General features: G+C 35.7%; 1 protein-coding gene across 2 annotated transcripts in view; it reads left to right on the top strand.

Moving 5' to 3' along the window:
• Positions 1-14249, top strand: part of Reln (reelin) — a 450273-nt gene that overhangs the window by 261827 nt on the left and 174197 nt on the right. For both annotated transcript variants that reach the window (XR_012445193.1, XM_074064926.1), the window contains exon 11: positions 13139-13284. Coding sequence is in view for 1 of the 2 variants with exons in the window: in XM_074064926.1 (XP_073921027.1) it covers positions 13139-13284 (146 nt within the window). In the remaining variant the exon portion in view is untranslated. The remainder of the gene's footprint in view (positions 1-13138; positions 13285-14249) is intronic.

Here is a 14249-nt window from a genome sequence, read left to right as displayed (position 1 = left end):
ATCTCGGTAAAGATTTGTGTGGTGAATGTCTCCCTTCCTGATATAGCACACCACTAGGTTAAACAAGCAGGACTTGCTGGGGTAGAGACTGAATACAGAAAATGACACCATCCTTTTCCAGTGGCCATCAGAATTCATTCTGATAGCTCTTTTATCCTTATTCTCTTTGCACGAAAACTAGGGCATGTCCCAAAAGCACTGATAGACCATTCATCCACTTGCTTTAGTTTCACAGGTTTCTCAATTCAATATCAAATATGATCCCATTCACTATAATAGTGCAAACTCCAAGTTTCACCTACAATTATCTCCCCTCCTCCAGCTTATTTCTGCCACTGCAGGAATGGGGACAATGGGTAGCTCCTTCTCCCTCTTCAACACATCTGATTGATTTCAGGTTCTGGACCCTCCAGACTTGTTCTGGAGAAGAAAGGGCAAGTACTGTTGGGAGTTGGCATTATTGATCCCTAGGTCTAACAAGCTACCAAAGTTGACTCTCCTGAATCTAACAATAGGTTTTATGTAACACTTCTACTCGCCACCAATGCTGGGGATCTCACACCTGCACTTCCCAAAGCATCTCTCAGGCAGGTCAGATGCTTTCTTTTTTAGCTCTTGGACCTGCCATTGTAATTAATGCAATCTCTTTGTACTGAGGGTTTTGTCCCTACATGGAACCTTTGGAGCAGGACCTTAGACAACTTAGACTGCCCCTTGTGCATGGGCCCAAGCTTCAACACTCATCTTGAATCCATCAACAGAAGGAGACTGATTACTTTTTTTTTTCCTGTGCTGCTCAGGTTAAACCTCAATGATCATGAATGCTAAGCAAGCACTCTACCACAGAGCCACATTCCAACTCCAAAAGTGGTTAACTTCTAAGTGTAGCCTTCTTGTTACCCAGGCACCTGCCAACTAGTTGCAGGCACTGGTCCACAGCTCAGAAAATGCAGCATACCCTCTGAGTGCTTTCTTTCAAGTCCTGTGCAGTAGGCAAGTGATCATAGTGCTTTCCTTACCCACCTGAGCATCAGTGGGGCTCACGTTGATGGTGAAGATCTCTTTGAAGAAATATTTCTCTGCTGTTCGGCTTCCTGCTGTTCAGCTTTAAGCTTGCATAACTGCAAGCCATGTTACCACTTCTTTTGCCAGGTCTTTATATTTGGCCCATCACCTCACAGTTTGGCATGTGGAGTAGTCCCACCTATTTTCTTGGGATCTCAACCAAATCTGTTTCTAACTTAATTCCATTTTAACACTGTGTTACTCTGGATATAACATTTATGATAGCATTTATAATGTTGATTTATAGTTATTTATGGTCTTGTCTTCCTGGTGAAGATGTTAACTTCCTAAGCATAAGGAATTTTTGTATCAGTTTTGAATTCTGAATGTTTGGCACGTGATAGATTGTTGTCATTAGATGTTTTGTGAATGAAAGAAAAGCTGAAAAATATTAAGAAGATCTAGCTTGTAATGAAAGAAGATGAATTTTCTATTCAATGATGATTTAAAGGCACTGAAAATATTATGAGCAGGACTGAACACAGCACAACTATTAAAATATGAACTTCAAATCTTAGCTTAACCATTTATTAGCCATATAGTCTTGGGCAAATTATTTTATCTCTCAGATTCCTCACCTGTGACAAGAATAATTCTAATACCTACCTCATGTTGTTAATTAAGAAAGTACATGTAGAACCCTTAGAACAGTGCCTACAACATAGAAAAATCTCAATAAATGTGTATCCTCTTAATTGAAAACTTTCAGAACTAATAAAGCTCCCTAAGGAAGAAAATATGAAGGAAAATGAATAGAAGGGCAAAGGATTGAGTTGACATCTTTAATTATGATGAAAGAGAAATAATAGGATAGAAAAATATGAACTTCACAAGTTATGTCATCTTTATATGTCATTAAAATAATATCAAAGTAATATCCATTAATTATGTTACACACAATTATCTCCCATAATTTAAAGTTTTTATGGTTTTTATTAGAGTTAAGTTTGCCATTCATGAAAGGATATTAGTAGTAGTTTTCATTATGAACAACAAATGTTTTTAAATGCTACTGTACATCTTTAGATATTACTTTCAGTTTCTTTAGGACTATTTCAAACATTTTATCGGAGCTTATCTTTGTTTATTTCAAGCAGGGAAAAATGACATAAGATCAAATAGAGTAATTAGCTTAAGCAGTTACATGATGTAGAACATTGCAATTATAGGTCATCAGTTTAAGTCTGGTTGGTAGAAGGCAATTACTGTTTACTGATTCTTGAGCAATTAATATGAAGTAGATATACAAGAATACAGCAGTAGTATGAATACCTGCAGTAGTATAAACACTGCATGGATACTGGACAGTAGTAACTGTATTTATGATTAATATAAGACCCTGGTCATATATTTGTTGTGTTCTTTGATTTGGAGTTGGTAAGCGGAGAAAGACTGTAAGATGTTTCAGAATCAATATGTTCTTCCAGCATAGCCATCTGTGTTTCTCCTCCATTCGCCTTTATACTTCCACAGCCCTGCCAGAATCATCTTCATGTTTTCCCAGAGAAGTTTCCCATGTGAAAGAAAAGGTACACCACATTCTATTGTGCTTCGAATTACCCTCATCATTTTTATTCCCATGAATCCCTAAGCAGCCTTTTGTTCACTACCAAGTGTGTGGAGTTTTAGACGCAGTAAATACAGTGCTGCAAATGCAAAAGCTCCCCAGAGCACCACCCTCATTAGCGGTCTCCCAGCGCAAGCAGACCCTGCACTTAGCAAGGGAAGGAACCTGACACCACTTCTGTTAAATCACCTGTCTTAATTATTGACTAAGATGATTTTGCCTCTTTACAGAATAACACATCCTTTTAAAAACTTTTGTGTATATTTTTTAGAATAATGAAGAATTGTTGATTGTCCTCATTCAAAAGAAACTAGTTACACTGTTATCGGTTCATCAGTGGCAGTAGCTACAGTAGCTGGCTATGGCTACCATCCCCTGGCAGCACCTCTGTCCCATGATTTCTAGGTGTGTTCATACCACATTTTACAGTGAGTGGCACATTCTTCCCACCAGTTGTGGGAGACTGATTAATCTCCAGGCAACTTGTAGGGTACACCAACTGTGAAAATGATTTTGGTTTTGCCATCAAGGATTAAAGGATATAAACAAAATTGTTTGGCTCTCTTCATTTAAGACAGATAGTATCAAAGTTCAGCATTTTGCTCCAGGTAGGAGTCTCATATCCAGGGATGATGTTTACAGTAGTATGAGCACCACATGAATACTGGACAATAATTGATGAGAATAATAACCGCCATGGTACTCACTGTACTTATGATAAATTATAATGGTCACAGTAGTAGTATTGATAGCATATCATGAATGCTTTGTAGGTGCCAGCACTGTGAGGAAGGCCTTGTCACCAGTTTTACATCTGTAGTAAATGAACATTGGGAATCTATAAAGATCCTGTGGAGGTTCAGTGTTCAATTTTAGTTAGTCACTCTGGAAACACTGGACAAGTCCACTAAAGCCATCTCTTCCCAACTCCTCAAACATGTATTTTGCAATATGAGAACGTTCTTAATTCCAAGTTCAAAGAAAAGTATTAAATGTAAGTTTCTGGAGCAGCCCAGAGCTGCTGCAGCTGCCTGTTTTCCATTACTTATCATCAAAGTAAAACACTGCTAAGGTCAGTGAAGTACTCTGAGGAAAACAGGAAGGACAAATGACTTGGAAAGGGCTGTGAGCAGGGTGTTTTTGTTTTCTGTTTTCCTTACCCTTTAATAGTACCTCATGAAGCAGAATTTCTAAATAGATCATTATGCCATGGAGGTGAATATTGATCAGGCAACTGCTTCATTTTGTTTGTTTTCTCCCATCTGTGGGGGCAACCAAAATTTTTATTTTGGAAGCATGAATCATCCATGACTGCTTGATAGTTCTCTGTCTCTGTCTCTGTCTCTCTCTCTCTAGTGTGTGTGTGTGTGTGTGTGTGTGTGTGTGTGTGTGTGTGTGTGAGGGAGAGAGAGAGAGAGAGAGAGAGCAAGAGCAAGCTTTGTTCGCTCACTATTAATAAATGTTTCTATCTGCTCAGCTAGCCTAGCTATCCTCAGCTTGCAAAGGCATAAATCACTGGCTTCTGTCCACCTAGAATTGACCTACAGATTAAATGCAGATCACTGTGAGACTAGAGCTTTCCACATATTTTTTATTTTAAAGAAATTTTCCCACTCTGATTGCTGTGTCTGTACCTGCTGATCTTTTTCTATTTATTGCCCTCATTTATTGTGTTGATAGCATGGAATTCCAGATCACTTCTTTTTACACATTTGTGTCAACTCATGTTGAGAAGTAAATCAGCACTAAATGTCACAGATTCTGTTGGAAAGGTTTGTCCTTTAGAATAGGCTGTGATTTGACCATGTGCATTTAAAAGAAAGTCCCCTAATTTTGTAAGAACTTTTGTAAATGCCACAATGTACCCTCAGCACAACAATAAAAAAATTTGAGTAATTTATTAAAATTTGTAGATTTATTCCAAGGATTTGGAGTAACTAAATTACGGAATTTAGGAGAGTCATATCTACATCCTCTGTCTCACCTGGCTTTGAGTTTAATCGCTTCCCCTTTACTACATTTACTATTACTAAATATCCAATAATGACAGTTTTCCCAGTTTAACAAACACCAAAAGGCCCAAATGAAGACAAAAGTCATTAGGTAAATCAACATCCCTTTGAGGAGAAGCATCAAACAGAACAAGAGAGTCTATTAATTTTCTTATTGCTCTTGTACATTATGCATTTGCCAAATCTGTTGTCCCAGTGGACAGCAGGCAAGGCTTCAGTCCTGACTAAGAATTAAAGCTTTTCACTCAGCTTCTGCTGTCACCTGTGTAATACTATTGCCACAAATTTCCTCCACATCAATAGAAGAAAAAGACAATTATGTCCAAATTAGGGGGGGAAGTGTAAATTAACTCATCAGAAATTGAAAGTCTTAACACAAGTCGAGGCTAAGGAGAAAAAATAACTGAGACAGATGATCAAAGGGAAGATCACACTTTGAGTAGAATTCACTTTTAAGCCTTTGGGAATAGAATGCCTTGGCATAGCAATGCCTATAAGCTAAGATGCCCAGTTTGTCTTAATATTCCATTGAATACTCCGGAAAAGGGATTCAACAATCCATCTCATGATTTAATTTTCTTAGCAGATAAAAGATAAAAAGAGGAAATCAAATTTACTTTTCAGAAATGTGCTTTGCAAATCTGTGTTCTGGAGACTCTCAGGTGTAACTCGAGGGATCTGTGGACTATCTTTCTAATGAGGATAAACCTGAACTCAGTAAGACTTGTGGCTAGCCCATGTTCCCATGTCTTTTCCCATTAAAAATCGGAATGTTAACTATGAGGTTTTGGCCTGATTCCAAGTTGGCTAATTACATGCTGTCTACCTAAATTCCCTTTGCTTTGGATCTTCTTCACTCTGGATTATATTGCTCTTATTGTCATGTTTCCCCCAAGAGATAGTACATAATATTATAGAATGAGCCAGAATATAATTTGTTAAGCTAGTAAGAGTATTTTGGGGATGAAGGGTTAAATGTAATAGTATGCTTTTCACAATTTCCCCCCAATGAGGCCTATTTGTATAGTAATTAACATGGAATAGCATTAGTGAAACACGGAAGTGAGCCAAATCACCATGACAAGAGTGGCAATAACACAGAAACAGCTAATTTTGATAAGTTCTATAGAAAATGACCATTCAAACAGATCCCCAAACCATCCCTGTCTAATGCACTTTTAGTTTTTGTTTTGCTTTGTTTTGGTCTGCAACTGACACTTTTAATCACTAGGTAATATTCACAAGTAAATTTTGTTTTTCTTTATGAACATTTAAAACATAGTAATATTTTCATCATGTTTGTGTCTAACACGGCACCTAGCACAATAACTTGTATGATAACATTTTTTAAAGTAAGACTTCTTAGGTGTGTGAATGACTATATGGGGCAAAATGAGACAATTAGCATTTATACATATTATTTATAGATATTATTTTTGAGTTAGGCATGTTCTCTACAGTCTCTCATCCTTAAAATTACCCCCATTTCAAAGATGAGAAAACAGAGCCCCAGAGATGCTAAATGGCCTTGAGTTTTGAACCTAAGTATGTTTTACTAGAAAACCTGCCCCTTCCATACCAAGTTATCTTGCTGCTTCCCACATTGAGCCTGGCATCTTTGGTTATAATTTGAGGAGGCAAGTCTGGAAACCTCAGACACTATGAAAGTCAGGTGGATCCCCAAAGACAAGGTTAACAACTGCCCTATGGAATTTTACACTGTTATTCTGCCTCTCATTACTGCAATTCAAATCTGTCACTATTGCCATTTTAGAGTTGTCATAACTTTTGCCAAGTAATTACACAGTTGTCACAAAATATACCATAAATTGAATCTTTATAAAGCTTAGTACAAAGTGGTTCAAATGTGAATGCCTAATGAATCCAGAAAATAATGAGAAAAAACACTCTTTAAGCTCCCTAAAATTCACTCACCATGGTTGAACCTATTGTGTTGACTCGAGAAGATGCACTTCAACCCTCCTGCACCTGGACTTTGTTCATAGCCAAATTTTCAGTTTTTTAACTGGCGTTAAATTATCTAGAAATTGTGTGAGAAATGATAAAAATTCATGTGCCTTGTGAGAGAAATGTTCTCTTCCTATTTTCATTTTGTTTTTATAGCATGAAAGTCTGTACCTTTAAATACTATTGAACCAGGATATAAGAAATATGCATTTCTATAGGATAACAATTATAGCATAGAAAAAGATTAAGAAACATAATGATGGCTTGTTATCCAGTCAGCTTCCAACTACTCCAACATACATCTCACTGTAATCTAAAAGTTCCTATACCAATATATTTTATTTCTAGCCAGACAGTGCCTAATTTATGGTTCTGCTAACAATGCCATTTTAATTAATTTTATTCGTCTTATTTCTCTTTCCTCTGCTCCTCATAGCTCATCTGTTTGCATTGCCTAGATTTTAATTAAAAAACCTCTCCTCTCTAAGGAGCAATCTCTAAGTGGCAAAAATAATCACTTAAAATATTACAGTCATTTAAAAATTGGCGGTGGTGGAAGCCATGCATTTTCAATTTTCCTACAAATGATGTTTTAGCTTCCTTTTAAAGTGCACTTTGTATCTGAATTGTCTGCCACCAGCCAGCTTGGCTATCAAAAATGGTCTTCCAGCTGGGTGGGCTGAGTGACAACTCCTTAATGGAGGAAATGGATGGCTCTCTGCTCATGTGGAGGGAAAGGCATACCAGGCAGATTTCATTCCATCTGCCACCATCTCTCTGCAAGCTGGCATTGCCCAAATGCCCAGTGTACTTATTCCAACAAAAAGGGTATCGTCAAAAAATAAATTTTAAGGCTATAGAATATAGCCAAGAATATAGAAAGAATCATCAGTGCTATCAGGCCCCAGGGAGATGGCATTATGAAGTGCCTCGGTGCTCATCTTTGGCGAAACCCTAATTAAACAATGGCGGAGGTGATTGTAAGTATTTTACAAGTACAGAGTTGAAGTCATTAACATTTTCACCAGAGTATGGGGAGCAGCCTTAGAAAAATGCTAACCTGAATTATGGCCAAGGACTTGTTATATTGAGGAATTTGTGTTGATGTTTCCTGTTGATGCTTTTCAGAATGGCAGAGTCTTGTCACTAGGTTACACTGTGTTCTGCTTGTTAAGTAAAGGAAATCCACTTAGCAGCAAAGCAAAAAAAAAAAAATACTTTTGATGGACAAAGAGAAACACATAAAGACTGTGCTTAAAGGACATTAAAAATAAAATCTAGCATTTAGAAGTGTATCATGTGTGTTATTGATCAATGGTAAAATAATGAAACAAGTAAAAATATTTATAATTAATAAATGATCCATGTACAGTAAGAGGGCTAGAAATAGAAAGGAAAATTTAGAACTATCTGCAGATTTTCTGCCATTATTTTATCCAAAATAAATGCTCTATAGCCTGGTCAATCCAAACTTATAACTCAGAAAATAATATGTGATATATAGTCATTTGCTGAAGAAAACCTGATACATTTTCATGATGTTCAAAATAAAATAGTTCTGAATTCCAAAATATTCCTATGTTGTTTTCATACCAAGTACTCATGTATCTCACAAAATTAGACATTTAATTGTTGAAGTTGTTTAGATTTTAATTGTTACTGCATATAAATGACACAAGTTTAAATAGATGCTGAACAAAAACAGCTGGGTATCAAAATGACAGCAAGTTTCTGAAATTTTTTTTATACTTTCATTGCATACACTTGGCTTTTTAACATCGCAGACAATTCAAGTTCATTTGTTAAAAAAAAAATAAAGGAGGGTATCCATCATTCTTGTATTCCTGAGTTTTCCTGTTAGGGTAATATTTGGTAATCTGCCAAATTTGGAGGGATTTTATAGCTTTAATTGATGTTTTTATCTGGCCTGATAGTGTGTACATATTTGCAGCATTTTTACCATATTGTGTAGTGGAACATATCTTTTACATTTTTCTGCAGGTTTTCATTGAAACTGAAGAATTTTAATAATCTCATGAGAAACAAAAATATATTTAAATACTCTTCTACTGCTAAGATCATGGAATATAATAGGATGTATATTTTAAAAAGTATATATTCAAAAATTATTTTTTAACATTGGGAAGTTTCAAAAATATTTCTTCATATATTTGTGGTTTTTATTAGCATAATTTAATAGTTCAAAGAGGTTTTATTGTGAGTTGTGTTATTTAAATACATACCACTAACATACTTTGATCATACACCACATACATACACACACACACACACACACACACACACACACACACATGCTTCTAACAACATCTCTAAGGAATTTAGATTCCATTCTTTAGCCTCAGAAACTGAGGGCAAAAGGGTTGAGATGACTTGTATAAAACTTTAGCATTTAAGCTGAAAAAAAGCATTTGAAAATGTCTTCTGATTCTAAGTAACTAACTTTTCTTTTTTTTTTTCCGGTACTGAAAGTTTGAACTCAGGGCCTCACCGTTGCTAGGCAGGTGCTTACCACTTGAGCCATTCCACTAGTCCTTTTTTGCGTTGCATATTTTCAGATAGGGTGTCACCTGGGCTGGCCTCAAACCTTGATCTTCCTGATCTCTGCTTCCTTAGTACTTAGGATTACAGGTGTGAACCACCAGTGCCTGGTGAGTTTTCATTCTTTATCATCTTGTTTTTAGTTTCTAGAAGTTTGTTCTTTTCAAACCTTAATTTCCTTGATTCATGTAAGTGCAGAATTAATTGTGTTAGATTCTAGGGGAAAGTTCAAGCAGCCCCTAAACCAAGCAGGCCTTGGATTCTCATGCAGAGTCAGAGATGCAGAGAGGAGACAAACCAAAGTCCAAGGACTCTAGGTCCATCAGAATGCATACAGGAATCACTTCTTAGTTTGAAGAGCATATAAGAAACCAAACCAATTCTAAGACATTGACCCATGCTAAATGAGAACTAACATGAAACTGTACCTCTCCTTGTAAAATTGACTTAGAGATCCTCACAATGAGAGCTCAATGCTGGTCCCCTACTCTGCCCAGGACTCTTAAACACAAGGCCTATCCATAACCAACTTCTTAGAGAGAAAGGGAGACTGTAGGCCCATTGCTCTCAAGTAGCTTGGGAATTCAGCCCTTCCACACAGAACCTTTTTATAGGACTTCTTGTTAGTCCCACAGAACCAATATTGCACTGTTGGCTCATTTACCTTTAGGGAGCATCTTACTCTCATTGCAAACATTGGGTTCTCCTCAGAGGGAGAGGCAGAAATCACATCTTAATCCCTTCTGCATGGTAGGGAGCAGAGGAAGCTACCTAGAACTGTGTGTATTCTGTGCATCTCCAGGCTCTGCTGCCTGGAAAATGAATAGCCCCATAGTGCTAAGAGATGGGAAGATGGAGCTCCCTCCTCCTGAGCTGTGGCTGCTTGCTTTGAGTGGGTCACAGCTTTCTTTGATAAGTTGTCACCATACTAAGAATATGAAGAAGAGAATATTTAAAGAGCAGTACTTCTCTCTCCATACCCAGAATGATATTGGGCTCATTTGGGAGGGAAGAACAGTGCTATGATCTCACATTAAACTTGACAGATAGGATTTGGATGTTTTCAGTTAAAAGCTAAAACTGACTGTTATAAAGCACTGCTCTATTTGTTTGAATTTAGCTTTGATAGTGAATATTGTTCATTTGCTACAATTGGCTCTATCTATATCAAAAACTATACCATTCTATTTTTCACATAAATTTGTCAAAGAAAAATCCTACAAGTTTTTAGAACCTACTAATATGAAAATTGGTTAGCATTCATTTAAAGTGAAATTAATTTTTTCCAGGTGTTTTCTTTATACTTACTAGGGTAATCATTACTTGTGTTTCATATGCTGACACTGTTGTGGTTATAGCGATAAAATGTATATTCCATAATTTTCAATAGTAGCTATATAGTTGAAAGTGATCTGTTCAACTACCAACTATGAACAGCATAACAACTTTTTAAAAAAATCCTTTAAAAATATACATTCACTTTCTATTATACCAATTCTTTTTTTTTTTTTGAGACAGGGTCTCACTATGCAGCCCAAGCTAGTCTCAAACTCTTTATCCTCCTGCCTCAGCCTCTTGAATGCTAAGATTAAAAGTGTGTACTACCTCTCCTGGTTTTATACCCCTTCATTTTATGAAACTAGTTTAACAACATGCTACTCACCTTTATAATTTTGTTTTTTATATCAAATTTCTGTCTCAACAAATTTTAAATTTAACCTACCAGGTAGGTTAATAATATATCTTAGAAGGGTAGCAAAAATTATGTATAAAGGTTTCAAAATATTAATAAAGAATTGAGGTAAATGAAACAAAATTGAAATAATTAAATAGTTATTTAACCAGAAACTACCAAGGTTTCATGTTAGGCAAGTCATTCTTTTATTATAAAATACATTATTTAAAATGCAATACAGGTTATTCTCTTTTCACATAGACATTTCATGTATGCCATTTCCTGGGATATTGCCATTTGTATTGATGTCTGAGTTTTTATATTACTTCCAGAGAAATATAGGCCACAGTTGATCAGGATTCCAGACTGTGAAGATAGTTGTGAAGACCATGATTTAGAGCTTGGTGGGCTTGTTGTTAGGAAGGTTATCTTTGTTATTCTAGTTAGTTTTGGTTATCTTCACAGTATACATGGCAAAAGAGAACCTTTAGATTTGTTATCACTTGAATAGTTTCTATTTACTGTTAAATAAACAAAATTCTATCTTTTCATCAATGTATCTGAGCTAAGGATTGATGTAATAAGCTTAGTTTAAGATCCACAAATAACCTGTGTTCATTGCTGTGGCAAAGATTCTTAAGCAGTCAGTGCATGCCACATCCTATAATATTAACTCAAATGATGACAGGACCCAGAGGACATGCTTATGTCTTAGTGCTGTGAAATGACATATGCTTCTACTCTCTTAAACTTTTGGAAACTGTATTTATTCTTCTAATTTAGTGGCAAATCTGATTCCAGCCCAGTTGGTTTTTACCAGCTATCCCTAATTTAGTAGTCATCAAAACCTCCTTGCACATACTTCTCCTTTGTCCTAGAACACCACTGCCGAAAGAATCACATAGAGATTCATTTATGTTCCTTAATGGTTCCTTTGCAGTCAGCTTCAATCTAATTCTCAAATTGTGCCAACTTACCATTACCGTAATTCATTATATTTGTCATCCAACTTGGATCCTACCCATCCTTTTAAATCCAATTGAAGACCTGCTCATCAATGAAGCCTGCTTGTCTAGACAAGGCTTAGACATCGTGATTCCTACCTTCTCTCATGCATTGGCATATGATAATATGCTACCTAGCCCAGAATCCTATCTGACATATGTAACTAGGCTGGGATTTTTGAGAGCCAAGATCACTTTATTATTTACATATATGAATGTATTCTCCCCAAATGCCTTAATGCCTTTTACATATAGTTCTCCATAAAAGAAGATTGATTACTTGCAAAGGCAAGTAAATCATTTATTTATTGAACTATTCAACAAATGTTTTTGAACACCTACTTTGTGCCCAGCATTGTGCTAAGACCTGGGATACAATAAAGAACAAAGTGGACACAGTCCCTTCCCTCTGGGTAGCCTAATGGGTAATTTTTGTCCAATTGCTTTTCTTTATTTCTGTTTCATTCTAAGAGTATATAAAACTTAAAAGAATGGTTGATCTTATATATATTAGCATTTCCCTTTACTTGACTTATTACCAAAAATATATTTAATGTAAACTTATAACTTTGATAAGTAAATGTTTGTTCAGCCCCAGAGTTTGATCATGCCTTTGGCTGAAAAAATACATTTAAAAAGAAATATCACGAGAAAATTTTTTTATTTTTCGCAAGTGTTCTTTTGAAAGATAATAAAGTTTGTGATTTCCCAGCTCTTCACTGGGGACATCATGTACATTTTAGGTCCAGTTAGAAACTTCCTTGCAAAAGCTGGCTGAGAATATATGATCATATCTGCGATTACTTTGACCTTTTCTGTATTCCATGTTTTGATTAGCTGGCTATTCTACTCATATCCCATTTACAGACAAATTGTGAAAGACTTGAATGGCAAGTCAGAAATACATGGAATATTGAAAAGGTCATTGCGATTTAGCCCATAACCACAGAATTTTAAATATATGACAAATCATTATCAGACTTAATTCCCACAACAAGGGCTGTATTAAAGATGGGAAATTATTCCAATTAAAATATTCTTGTTTCAGAGTGAAGGCTGAGATGCCAAAGCTCAAATGCCCTCTTGACTCCTTTTTTGTGATAACGTAATAAGTTAGAAGGAAATTGTAATTGAATTAAATAAGACAAAAAAATGAGGTAACAAGCTCTTTGATTTGAGAGTCTATCGTAGAGGGAGTAATATAATGACTTTTCTAAAAACTCTAATTATACAGATACAGCTACAAAACCAATTCAACAGCCACCCCATGCTCTCTTTTTATCTACAGCATAGCTGTCAGTCAGATGGAAACTCCATTTATTTCCATGGAAATGAAGGCAGTGAGTTCAATTTTGCCACCACCCGGGATGTAGATCTTTCTACAGAGGATATTCAAGAGCAATGGTCAGAAGAATTTGAGAGCCAGCCTACAGGGTAAGTAATTGTTATTGCCCATGCTGTGCTCACCACTTACATTTATCCCACTGGACATATTTTAAATGCATATTCCTAAAGAGCAAAAGCATGCTTAAATCAACATTAATGATTCTTATCATAGACAATCCAAAAGGGGGACACTTACCCTAAAAATTCTTTATTAAGTAACTACTTTCATGTATATTAAAAAATTGTGATTACAAATACCTTTTCATTTGAATCACTTATATCTCATCTTAGTTTATTCAGTTTTTACTAGGAAAAGACTTTTTCAATGTTTATAAAATACATAATCCAGTACTATTATATTGATATTTTCAGTTGTGTTCCTGGGGTCTGAGATCTATAGTTGCTGCTACTTGATTTTCATTAGGATGTGTTTTTGATCCACAAATATTTTTAGGGGATAAAATTTACCTTTGAGAGATTTATAAAGGAGGGATTTGGGATGGAGGTTGAAGTAGAGGAGACCTCAGGCAGTGATGATGACTTGATGGTTAGTGTTTTCTTGCCATTTTGTGCCATATGCATTCTTTTGGGTCCTAGTCCCTAAAATATTTTCTACTAATTGAACAGCACTTTCAGAAGTTCAAGTTGAAAAAAAGAACAGATTCAAAATCCTTAAGGTAATATGAGTCGGAAGGAAATTATAGAAATGTCCTAATTCTTACCTGGCTTTTCCTTTTGCAAATAAACACATATAATCAGTTCTGATCAGGTCCTTATTTTCCAGTGTATATTTTCTAATACTATGATGAGATTGAATGAAATTAACATAAACATAAAATTCAATTTCATAATGAATAAGTAAAATGAATAATTTGACTGTTAACAGTAAGGAACTTTTCCAGAAGATAATATTTGAGGGATAGTCATGTCATTCTTATCTCAAATTAAATCAAAACTGTTTGAATCTCTAAGTGTCTAGTGGCAAGAAAGCCACCATTGCTCTCTTGGGTTCC

Source organism: Castor canadensis, chromosome 2 (assembly GCF_047511655.1).
Source record: "Castor canadensis chromosome 2, mCasCan1.hap1v2, whole genome shotgun sequence".
NCBI classification, from domain to species: Eukaryota; Metazoa; Chordata; class Mammalia; order Rodentia; family Castoridae; genus Castor; species Castor canadensis.
Note: the sequence above shows the minus strand (reverse complement) of the source record. Positions and strands in the feature narration are given on the sequence as shown.